Raw genomic sequence first — 13,242 nt, 5'->3', positions numbered from 1 at the left:
CAGCTGTTCATTCCTTCACTCCTTTTTAAAAAGAGAAGTCAGGTTAGACACAAGAAAATGCTTTTGTGATCAATTATCTCCACAAAGGTTTTATACAAGAATTAAAATTATTAAAATACAAGCAACAAGAAAACTCTGAATTTATTCTATCAACCTCTTTGAGATGCAAAACATGTTATGAGTTTTTCTCTATATTGTTATTAAAGGCATCAAAATAGATGACAGGAATCCTTATAAATAGTTAAAGTAAACAAACATGGTTCTATTTAAGAAGATGGTCACATATTTTATTTCTTATATTTTAACAAGAAATCATCAATTTAGATTTTATCATGATTTTTCTTGTAAATGTGTTTAAATATTAATAAAATCTTTTTCTTTTATTTTTTTTAAATCTGTTCCAGATCCTCCAAAGGCTCAGATAAGTAGAAGTAGAGGAACTCTGACCTGTTCTGTGAATCCATCATCATCTGGTTGGAGTTATTATTTTCACAGAGGAGAGGAAGTGCTGACAGTGCAAAATACTGATTTCCATTCTAATAGAGAAATCAGAGTTTCACAGGGAGGAGTCTACAGATGCAGAGGAGGAAGAGGAGGACCAGTTTATTACTCAGAGTTCAGTGATCCAGTCACCATTGTTGGTGAGTTTCTTTGTGTTTTCTTTCTTCTTTATTGAAATAATCAGAATGAAAACTTCCAGACCTTTAAGAAGTTCAGACATTCACATTTATTAGTCATTGAAGTCACTCACTGTTCATCTGAGGAGCTTCTTCACTTCTGACTGCTGGTGAGGAAGTTCTCTTTCTTTCTGTTCTGACCATCTCCAAGCTTTGACACAAACGTTAAATAACTAGACGTCATGTGATCAGATGCAAAGGTCAAAGATCCAGTTTGGATCAGGATGGTGGACTAATGTCTCATTATTCAAAGAGAGTCTTCATGTGGTTTAGTGCTGATGAGTCTGGTTACTGCTCTGTTATTGTGTCAGTTGTGAATGGGAGCCCAGATTCCTGAGAAAAGATGTCAAAGATGACAGAGGACAGATAGTGGGTCACCCCCCCCCCCCCATGTTTCTCCATTTGGACATAGATTTTTATGTATTTATTTAAGGATCTCCATTTGTCTTAACCAAACGTAAAACTACTGTTCCTGGTATATCCGCATTAAGGCCGCATTTACACTGCAGGTCTTGATGCTCATATCCGATTTTCTGACTATATCTGATTTTTTTGACGACCCGCTTACATCATCTTTTAAAAGTGACCCGTATCTGATTTTTGCATTTACACTATACAATGCTGAAACTATCAAATGTAGACGTTCTGAGGACTACGTAGCAGTATTTCCGCATTCCGCGGACCTCTTTCAGACTTTTGTGACTGCGGTTGTCATGGAGGCAAGGCGGCGACGGAAGGAGGCGTTGCCTTGGGCGCTTCTGAGGGGATGCATGGGGGAGTAAAAGGGAGGGCTGGTCGGCCGTCTTATGTTCTCTCTCTGAGTTTTGAATGAGGAAGTCTTTGCAGACGTTGTGCTGTCCGAACAGTTTGATCCAAGTGTTGAACCTTTCCTGCGCGATGACTTATCTTTTCTGACCGTAGTCAGAAACACACGGGAGATTTCCTCAGGGTTCACTTTTCCGTTCTGAACCCTCAGCCTCCAGAGTGGGCTAAGAAAGACTCCAAAACTTTTGGGCGAGACACCTTATTTTTAATTTACGGTTCTCCGACACTCCCCCGCTCCGCGCTCACACCCCCCCTCTCTCCTTACACACACACACGCACGCGCGCGCTCACACACACACACGTCCCCAAAGAAATAAACGGCTTCTAGCCTGTTCCATAGCAACGGTGTCCCGCTTCATTAGTTACCGTTTGCGTCTCGACCGGGACCGGACATAACAGCGGTTTCCAACTACGGTCTGAAGCCTGAGGCTGAAAGGTAACACGCTGACAGCAAAATCAGCGCACAAAAAGCACCTTAATAAGTCATAAGTCATGTGATCTCAGTTGGTGGTGTCCTGAGTTGATGTCACTGACGTACGACTCGCATTTACTGGAGAATATCCGATTTGTCTGCTTACATGGCACACGCAAATGCACGTATCCGATTCGTTTCCGATTTATTTCCACATTTGAGTGAGGCCTGTATCCGATCTGAGAAAAACGGAATCCATGCGCTTTTGTCCTGCTTAAACATTCACCGATCATATCCGTTCTGTGCCACATGAGAGTAAAAAAATCGGAATTGGGTCACTTGAACCATGCAGTGTAAAGGCGGCCTTAAAGAATACATGCATTGATACAGAAAATCATCAAAATACATGACAGTTTTTTAGGGCTCTGGTTCGTGGTAGAGGGAGAGTAAAAGTAACAGAAGCTTTTCTAGTGTTAAATGATGTCTTATATTGTTGGACAACAGCTGCAAAAATAAGCTAAAGGGTTTGTGCAGGGTCCAGATTTTATGCAGAAACAAAATCAGACTACATGCAAACCTGTCCTGAACCTTCATGCATGAAAGACACGGATGCATCCAGTCTGTATTAGTCCTAAAAGGACAACCCAGAGCTAATCTTGCAGCCCTGTTCTGCACTTTCTGAAGTCTTTCAAGGTCATCTTTGTTTGCATTTGACCCAATAGCAGAGCAGTAATCTAAGTGACACATGACCAAAGTCTTTGATCTCTCTCTTTCATAAGTTGATTTAGATCAACATCCAACCAAGGAGCTTGACTAGATCTCTCAGTTATTTTCCTTATTGGTGCATGTTTATCACATATGTCTGAAAATAATATAAAAATCTCTCTAGAGCTGATTCTGCATGTGTGTGACATAGTACTTTGTACCATTGCACTCTCACCATATCACTATGATGTTGTTTCTTCTCATAGTTTTCACATTCATGTCAGTTTAATGCATCATTTACAGACAAAGCAAGATTTTGTTAGTGTTTGTTGACATCGAAAAATCAAGTTTTTTAAATAAAATTGTGTGCTTGTGTTTGTTCTAGATGCTGTGTTGACCTTTGAACCCAAATGGTCAACTTTTTTTCCTGGAGAATCTTTAACCTTCAAATGTGACATGAAGGAAGGAAGAACAGATGACTGGAAATACACATTAAAGAGAAATGATTGGACACTTTATTCTGACGTCACACAACAAGATTTCAAAATAAATCTGCTGTATAAAAGTCACAGTGGTGTTTCTCAGTGCTGTGGTCTCAGGAAGGGTTCAGATTATAAAAAGTGCAGCAACAGAGTCTCTATACGTGTATCAGGTAATTTCTTAGTATGTTTTTGATATGACTCATTTTATGAGAAAATGTATATTTAGGAATTTATTAATGTCGGACAAACTAATGCATCTATTTAAAATGTATGTCCATCAACAATAATTCCTACATTTATAAACTCTATTCATCTAGTTATAGATATTACTGATGCAACATTATTCTCATAATTATTAAGTGTAAATGTGTTTTTTCAAACATTGCAGACAGAGCCAGAGCCACACTGACAGCAGCAACAACAACTGTGTCAGTAGGAGACAGAGTGACACTGATCTGCTCTGTGGAGAAATCTGCTGGTTGGAAATATGAGTGGTTCAGAAGAACCTCACACACCTCTGAAGACACAATCAATGATGGACTAAATGGAAACATCAGAGTCTCACAAGGAGGAATCTACAGATGCAGAGGATTTAGAGGAGAACCAGCCGTCTACTCTGATACAAGTGATGAAGTCACCATTCAAATAACCTGTGAGGGATTTCACTTTATTGAAAGCTTTTCACAATCATTGATTTTAACATTAAAATGTGTTTTATTGTTTTTAAATCTGATGGAAACAGTTTCCAACAAAGTCAGTGTAACCCAAAAACCCAGCTGGTCTCAGATCTTCAGAGGAGAGAGGATCACTCTGACATGTGAGGTTCAGGGAGGTGAAGGAGTTCAGTGGGAGTATGAATGGAGAAGACCTCAGTCACAGACATTCAGGACAAAGCAGAAAGACTGGACTATCACAGCTTCCATCAGTGGAGACTACAGCTGTAAGAGCAGACCCACAGAGGATTCATATTCTGCTACAAACTGGAGTAAACCTGTCAGAGTGTCTGTTTTAGGTAAATTAGATTGTTTGTTTTTTATAAATGTTTGTTCAAACACAACAAAATATCTGTGTTTATAAAAATGAATGTAGGAAATAGATAAATAAATTATCCTCATTTATAAATATATGTTTTTTGAGACATTTATCTCTGTTTAGACAGATAATTACATCCATTTGTTGAACTCCACAGCACACAAACCAAAGGCTGAACTGAAGATCACAAAGTCTCCAGTAGGGGGCAGAGTGACCCTGAGCTGTTCAGTGAAGCCTTCATCTTCTGGTTGGAGTTTCTTCTGGTTCAGAGGAGAGAAACCCTCCAAACTGCTGAGAACACAAGATGCTGATTTCCTCTCAAATGGACAAATCAGAGTCTTACAGGGAGGAGTCTACAGATGCAGAGGAGGAAGAGGAGAACCAGTTTATCACACAGAGTTCAGTGATCCAGTCACCATTCATGGTGAGTTTAAAAAGGTTTGAATGGAGCACAAAATATGAAAAAATAAACCATATAAAGTTTTTTATTTTGAACAAATATCTATTAAACTGTTAAGTTTTGTTTCTAAAGCTCTTCACTCTTATTTTTTTAACACAACTTTTTCTTCCCTTTTAACTAGAAAGTCACTGGAACAAATTTGTCTTCTAAAAATGCCAAAATGAGCCCTGCTGTAAATGTAAACACATAAAACTAACAAAAGGATGTTGGTGTGACACTGTGTGCTTGATTTGAAAACAGCTGTAAAATTACTTAAAAAAGAACAACAATTTTTCTCATCTTTAATGATTAAACTACTGTTTCTTTTTTTTATGGACAGCAGGGAGGGGTACTGGTAACCATAGCAACTAAGTGACAGGAACAATTTGTGATGAAAAATCAACATAACTGTGGAATAGACAGAATTGAATAATATTGAGTCCATTTCAGCTAAAGAGCATTGCTGTGTTTCTGTTGCAGTTCCTGCAAAAATCAAAGTGTTGCACGCTGACAGAGTTGGTCCATCATCTGTAAAAGTGAAACATTGACAATAAATGATCTCTGTTGAAGAGAAGCTGCTGATCATTTCTTCTAATAGTGTAGTTTGTCATAGAGGCTCTGTCATAGAGCAGCAGAAGTCACAGCAGAGCAGCAGAGAGGTCAAAACAATCATGAAGAAAGTGAAAAATCTCCTGCTTCATTTCTGTCTGACAGCAGAGTTATCAGAGTTCTGTCAACCTGTGGAGCTTCTTCTATCAGAACCAAAGGTGTCACATGAAAGAGTTTGGTCAGAAACACAACAAAGTCACTAAAAACAACACTATTTCTCCACCAGAACCTGTCCTGAGAGTGTCTCCATGGTGGTTGAGTCCTGGAGCCTCAGTGACTCTGAGCTGTGAGGTTGAACATGTGTCTGCAGGATGGAGCTTCTACTGGTATAAAGCTGTTCCTGATCTATCACACAAGTCTGGCTCTTACAGCTATGAGCTGCTGCCTGCTAGCTCCAATGGGACTGCAGACAACTCCTACATCATTCATGGACAGACACACACAGCAGGATATGTGTGCAGAGCTGGAAGAGGAGAGCCACACTTCTACACTCTTTACAGTCAACCTCACTTTGTCTGGTCTGGAGGTCAGACTTCTGATTGTTGATTCATTTCTGTCAACACTGAATGATTTCTCTTCACATTTCTAATGCTGTCAGATTCTGCTCTTTAGTTTGCTTGTTTCCACTTATTGCTAACAGTCAAATGTCATTCAAAATGTTGTAAACAAATGTTTCTTTTCATTTGCATAGAGCCATTCTAACTCCAAGCCATTGAATGAAAATCCATTGAAACACATTTGTTTTTGTGTCTCTTTGCTCTCCAAATGAAGCTAAAGTGCGCTGATCTTCATCCTGTTTGTTTTCAGATCTTCATCCATCAGCGTCTCTCTCAGTGAGTCCTGACAGAGTCCAACACTTCACCTCTGACTCTGTCTCACTGAGCTGTGAGGGAAACTCTGCTGAGTGGAGAGTCAGCAGGTTTCTGCTTCCTGACTTCCTGTCATTCTGTTCTGACTGGGGAACAATGAATGGATCAACATGTCATGTTCAGAAGATCCAGTCCAGTAATGCAGTGTACTGGTGTGAGTCTGGATCAGCATTCAGCAACGCAGTCAACATCACTGGACACTGTGAGTGGAAACATGTTTGGATTCCTATTTTTAGCTTGACTTTCATCATTGGATTGATTTGAAACACATGCAGAAGTTGAAGATGGATTTAGATGATCAACTGGATGTCAAAGCAGAATGAAGCAGACGTCAAACATGTTGGGATCATATGTGATGAAGATGAATGTTGATGTTTCCAGATGATGATGAGCTTCTCCTGGTTGGCAGTAACATGTCAGGAAATCTTTCCAGTTGTTCTCAGCATGAACAATAACAGCAGCATTTAGTTCATGAATGTGTCCACTAAGGTTGATTCTAATCCATGATGTGTTCCAGCAGCATCCAGACCTGACAGCTCCTCATTTCCTGTCTTGGTTGTTGGACCAGTTTGTGTCTTTTTACTGATGATTTTCCCACTGATGTTTTATTTCTGCAAAAAGTCAAAAGGTGAGAAATGTTCCTTTAAAATCCCATTGTTGACAATATGATTGATACTGTTTTGCAATGATGCTGTTGACTTTAGAAACATGTGATGTTGTCATTTACAGATTCAAGCTCCATCAGGTTGGTACTTTTTAGCTTTTTTTGATTGATGTCTGTGTTTATTTAGTTATTGATTTCTTTCATCTCTGCAGGTCTGATGAACAAAATCAGAATTATGTTCCAGATGAGATTGATGCTCAACACAACACATATGCCTCTCTGCTCCATGGTCAGCTTGAAATCTGACTTCTTATTTTTCATGAAGACATCATTGAATGAACATGTTTGAAAAGTTTGTATGAAATTTCTAATTTTGTTTTCTTCTGGTTTGTATTTGAAGGTGATGTTGCTCTTTATGAGTCACTCAGAGGCCTTGAAGACCCAGAAAATGATCCAGATTATGCCAACATAGGTAATCTGAGGGGACTTTTTGGTTGATTTAAAGGATTATTTCTATTACAATACTTCAGTTTGTTTGAGCTCAGAAAGTGACTCACTGAGACTGAATCAGTAAAACGTTGATCCACAAATTTATGCTTCCTGCTGATATGAACTGCAAGTTTGGCTTCTCCAACAATGAAATGAAGCAGTTGTCTATTCTCTTTGTCCACCTTCTTGAACCCTGACCCATAAATAAATAAAAATCAAAAATCTCCCAGTAAACAGAGCCGTTTAAAGAGTGAAAACATGAGAAAGTGTCTCCCTTAGGTCACAAAAAGGGCAGAGGTCAGAAACAGTGGTTGAGAACAAAGATAAATCAGTTCCAAATAACAGCCCCATGTCAGATCCTCCATTGGAGGTCACCAGTTCTCATCAGTTTAGGAGCAAATTTCCATCTGTGCCCCAAAGATCAAAGGCCGTGGAAGCCTTCGCGTCAGATGGTTGCTTCCGCGTAGTGTGTTAAAAAGTGATATTGCATACTTCCTAAGGTCTAAGGCATGCTTGTACCATGGTCTCTTGCAAAAAAAGAAAAAAAATTCAATCAGTTTTAGTCCTTTATTCTTGTTTTTTTTGTTCAGTTTAGATCACTTTTTCACAAAAAGCAGACTATTTTTATGTGGTGCTGCGCGTTGTCATGACTACAAGTGCGGAGCCGGCACTGTAGCGGAAGAAAGTAGGATCATATGGTGATGATAAAATAATCAAAGCGTCATTGTGCATCTCTTACCGCTCGTTCTTGTCCAAATGATGAAGCAAAGTGTTTTAAAGAAACAAATACACAAGTAGCTTCCAAGATTGTATTATAAGAAATCTCTACCAATAAATCTGAACATTAGTTGTCAACAACAACAAAAACGGTTTTATTAATTAATAAGTTATTTTACATGGAGCCTGTTAACTTTGTACCGAGCAAAAAAGTCGGCTTTAGGAAGACAGAATTGTTTATTTAAAATTAAATTCAACAGTGCCATTAATCGTAAAATTTGAAAGAGATAGTTGCATGTCCATCATATTGCTGTTCAAAGGACAGATATTTAGTTTTTGTGGACCCTGAACACTGCTGGTTGTGACATTGCGGGACGACAGTATGTTGCTCCATTCTCGTCTTTTCTGGAGTGATGGAGCCCAGTAAGCCTGCAGGCTGCTTTCACAGCGGTGTCCCGTCACAGACACGATCCGGCGTGATTCCAGACCGGCGTCTGAGAGTCGACCCACAGCCGTGCTCTGCAGGCTGTGGTTCGTGTAAATCTGTGACAGACCCACCTTAAAGAACCAATCATAAACACGCAGGCTATTAACAAAAGCAGAAGAGAACAATGAAACAAGAAGAACTCTTCAGGACTCACCTGCATAGAATCTCTCACATGTCAGAAGGAAACATTTCCAGAAGAAAAAGCTTCAATAAACTTTATTGATAACAGTCAATGTCTCAGTCATCAGCTGGAGCTGAAGAAGAATGAAGAAAAACTGGGCTGTCTGCTTTTCTATCCTGGAACTCCAAGAGCGCCACCTGGATTTAGACTTCTTTAAAGAGGAAAAACTCCTGAGGAACTCAGCTTCTGACTCTTTCTGCAGCTGCTGAACACGACTAACAAACTGTAGTAAACTTCTTTACATTTGAAATGATTTCTAAATTGTATTTGAGTCCACACAAGGATTTAGGTCACTAAATCTTTTCTAAAGAACTTTTCTAAACAAGTTTTGTTCTGTTATGAGTGAGAATTAAATATTGTGTTATCCCTTGTGTTATCCTATGACCCCACCCTTACATTGACGTGTTCTCCCTACCATGACAAAGGTGGATAAAGGTGGAAAGATTTCATGTAATCCATGGACACCAGTGAATATCACAAATCATTGAAGAAAAAAGGTTCAGAGCACTGTCTAGTGGGTCTAGATGACCCAACTCCCAATGTTAAAGTGGTTCCACTTTAACATTCCACTAAAAGGGTTATATGAATGTGTTTTAAATGTTCTATCAGTGGGCTGATTATTTTCGACCTGTTTTTAGTGACCTCTAGCAGTTGCGACGGGTATTGTTCTACAACACATTTATTTGATTAAACTTTATCGAGAATTGCGCATTCAGAAACAGAAAAGACCTGCATGCATCCACGCACTTATTTGTGTCATTTAAAGAATTTGCTGCATACGTCTCAAGTCAAAGGTTGCATCGCGGTGCGTGTTGAACATTTAGTTTTATGACTTTTGATTTTGGTGAAAGAAATATGTTTATCAGTCTATTATTTTATGAGTTTTGTACAGTAATGATGAAATGCTGTGGATATTTTTATACATTAATTATATTGATCATTTGCTTTTATTCTTTAAATATCATTAAACCTGCTGATAACGTTCAATGTCTCCAGAGTCGTGATATGAGAAAAGCTTTTCAGCTGTTTGGATTTTTGTCTTTTGTCATTTGATTTTGTAATAATTATCAATACTGCAGCCATCTTCTTCTATTAGGGCAGTGTTTTTCAACCTTTTTTGAGCCACGGCACACTTTAACCTTGACAAAAATCCCGCGGCACACCAGCATCCAAAAATTAAAAAAAAGGAGAAAATCAGTCTGTATTGACCCACAGTCCCTCCATGATCTCACATGCATTTTGTGATAATTGTGGCAGAAAAAGCTGGAAGCTGCAGCTGTTTTTTCTAAAAGATGTAATAAAAGTTAAGTTAGAAGATTTAAAAACTGTTTGATGTATGTCCGTTGTTGTTTCAAGATGTTAAAAGGAGGGACTCGTGCGCCGAGACGCTCACACTGTCACTTTTAGCCCAATGCATCATTGGAGAGGTAGTTCAATAATCCGCCGAATGCAGAAAGACTAGCGTCTCTGAGCTTCATTGTTTTGTTCATTTGTTCCACGGTCTGATACCGGATTCTGTGGAAACCGCTAAAAACCGCTAAAGACGAGCTTTAGCTGGTATTTTTGTTGTAACTGAGAGACTTTATGAGCAGAATCAGAACAAGGAAGTGAAGACTTTAACCACTTCTGATTGGTCAGACTGATGACGCGTGATTAAGAATCCAAGAATGATTGGTGGAGACAAGTTTTGAATGAATTACTTCAGAGGAAAGTTCTAGTCGAAATTCAAACATGAACACAGATGAACAGTCACATTTTGCAGAACTACCTTGAAACTCTATGCAAGATTTGCGCAATGTTTCTACAAAAAGCAGTTTTTGCTCTTCTTCGAACCACGAACATTCACAATCAAGCACATCTGACAATGAAATCCAAAATGTCACATTTTCTGGTGAACCAAGCTATGCAGTTCTAGTGGATCTCACTGAAGTCAATGAATCTCAGACTTCTGACCCTGAAATAATAATAGGTGCACAGCATTCATCAGAGTTTGATGTTACATCTCTCAGTGACACAATTATCTTTGATCCAGATGACATCTTGCAAAACCCTCAGCCTGTAATACCTGAAGTAACCTTGATTCTACACCATGCAAACAGCTTCAATGAAATGGTTGAGGCTTTTAGTGACACAAACATCCTGGACAAAAACTTAAACATCCGACGTTTGCTCCCCGACAAATCAGTTGAAAAAGCAACTGGCTCAGGTGTGATCAGGGAAGCCTACAGTAGTTTTTGGACAGAGTTTTAGGAACGGTGCACCCAGGAACAACTCTGAAAGATCCTTTCCTCAGCCATGACTTCTGTGCAGCTAAATGGAAAGCAATCGGAAAATTTTTTCAGAAAGGATTTAGAGACCGTCAGTATTTGCCTGGAGAGCAATGGATATTGTGTAATCAAAACTGGGGTTTCATACAAAATCCGACATAGCTTTGACAAAAGTAAAGTTACATCTCAGTATTCTGGCATCTGTAAATTAACATTTTTGACTGTTTTCAAATATTGTTCTTGAAGTTAAAAAAATAGAAATTCAGACTGTTCTCTTGTAATTTTATGTTTATATTAAAATATTTCTACTTTTATAGAATTTCACTTTACCTGTTCATACAAGGAAAGGAAGCTTGTCAAAAAAATGTGAGGAAGTTTATTTTTGTTATTTTAAGAAAAACAAAACATCTAATATTACTGAAATCAAACTGTATTGTGCCTCCAAAACTCATGCCTAACATTATGAGTATTTTTTGGTCTCATTCTGCATCCTGAAGGAGTCCAGTACAGTACAGTCACCTGGGAGCTGTCTTAAAGTTTTGAGAAAAAGCACATGTTCTTCATTTTACTTTGTTATGTAATTTATTTACATGAAATAATTCAAGTTTAACAATAAAATTGCCTGTACATACAGCAGTAGAGCTTTGTCTTCTATTGTAAACTCACATATTTAGTTATCTCTGGGGGTATTCTGCTGAGCTCCTTCTAGCCCCCACAATAATTTAAATTCAAGACTTTCACTTGCTACAGGGCAGCTTACAATTTTTCATACAAAGCAAAAAATATATATAAAAAATACATTTTTTAACCGTCACCCGGCTCATAACAAAATCTTCGAGGTAAAAGAGTTAGCTTCAGGACTTAGTGTAACATTTACTAAGCTTTTTAGACAAACAGAACTTCACATCATTAAACAGAACATTAAATTGCATTGGTGGGATTATTACTTTGTTTTGTTGGATTTAAGTCATATATATTTTAAGAATCTGAACCTTAAATGTGTCTGACATAAAGACTTAATTAAAGATGATCAAGTATTTCATTTCTTAGGTGGAATACAGTTCCACAGCACTGTAGGCATCTTCAGGAGCATTCCAGTTGTTTTCACTCATTAGCAGTATGCAGAGTTCAAAGATTGTTTCATCACAAGGGTATTGTCCTTCTGGTGTGCATTTTTCCTTACACACAGCAATGTCATCTGTGTTCACCAGCTGGAGCTTGTCCTCTGCTCCACAGAGTTGTGGCATGGAGTAGAGAAGGATGGGGCGCCCTCTGAGTAAACTCTGTGAAGGCCTTGTCATTAGCTGGTGCAAATTCCATGTTCCCACAACCTCCCCTAATTCCTCCTGTAAAGACAAAGTCATGTACACATTTTACATTGTTAAATCTGAAAATAATAATAATAATAAACTTTAGGTTCAGCTAAAATTGTTTATTTAAAAATGACTTCATGTATATTAGGAACCTAGTAGAAACATATAACTTCATGTCGTGTTTTGTGCTCCAAATTCTTTTGTCTAAATTGTCCGTTTTGGCTCAAACTACTTCTCATCTACAGTGTTATCTAAAACAAGTTGTTGTCAGGGAAAGATGAGAAAGGTGTTAAAGATATTTCTAATGAATACCTGAATTAAATTGAGGAAGCAGAACTGCACCAGATTCTTGTCCAAGAGGTCGCCCGTAAAATGACCATCATCTTTGAGGGTTGGAACAATGTCCATCCAGAACTGAGCAAACTGCTTCTGAAGGATCTCCCACCATGATTCAATTCATTGATTGGCGGTGCTGGAACCATAGATGAAGCTTTGTTGTCCGGCGTGATGGTCCGTATGATGTCTGCGGAGGACATTTGCATTTCTCTGATATACGCATTTTCTGTCCCAGGATCAGCTCGCAGGCGCTGAGGGCATCCTCCAACGCGCGTCACTGTGTTGATGTAATAATCAGCAATAACTTTGGGGTCGCTGTTGGTGGTATATGCTTCCATCCACATTACGTGACGACTAAATCCATAGATGCAACCGTTTATTACAATTCCATAAGGCTTTAGTTTGTCATAGGAGTCCACATGCCATAATGCGTTCAGACCCCTGTATTTGAGTGCCAGACGCAAATTTACCCCTTCAGGATCCAAAATCTTTATCAGAGCTCTAATTGTCTCTTGAAAAACAACAAAACCTCTCTGCAATGCCCGATGATGAAACCATCGATATCCCTGCAGCTGTCCACTTCTAATCATTTCTTCTTCCACGAAGGTCAAGATCTCCTCCAAGTCTGTGTGATGCTTCCGCCGAAAGAGTTCTCAGCATATTCTTTTCAATATCCTAATGCTGACAATAATTTGATTTTGAGTTACCAAATGGTTAAGAATTTCTTTGTTTGTGAAACCTTTGTGAAAATAAAGCTTCACGAAATGATCCACGTCTCTCATCTTCGACCACGGCTCC

At 38.7% G+C, this 13,242-nt stretch overlaps 1 protein-coding gene across 1 annotated transcript in view; it reads left to right on the top strand.

Moving 5' to 3' along the window:
- Positions 1–4,973: 4,973 nt before the first annotated feature.
- LOC144987366 (uncharacterized) overlaps positions 4,974–13,242 on the top strand; it is a 96,286-nt gene continuing 88,017 nt past the window's right edge. Inside the window, exons 1-2 of the mRNA XM_078936741.1 lie at positions 4,974–5,707; positions 5,989–6,252. Coding sequence (XP_078792867.1) covers positions 5,347–5,707; positions 5,989–6,252 — 625 coding nt within the window. The 5' untranslated portion in view covers positions 4,974–5,346. The remainder of the gene's footprint in view (positions 5,708–5,988; positions 6,253–13,242) is intronic.

This window comes from Oryzias latipes, chromosome 18 (assembly GCF_053564925.1).
Source record: "Oryzias latipes strain Hd-rR chromosome 18, Olatipes_Hd-rR_3.1".
NCBI lineage: Eukaryota > Metazoa > Chordata > Actinopteri > Beloniformes > Adrianichthyidae > Oryzias > Oryzias latipes.
The sequence above is the reverse complement of the archived record's forward strand: the minus strand, read 5'-3'. Positions and strand labels throughout refer to the sequence as shown.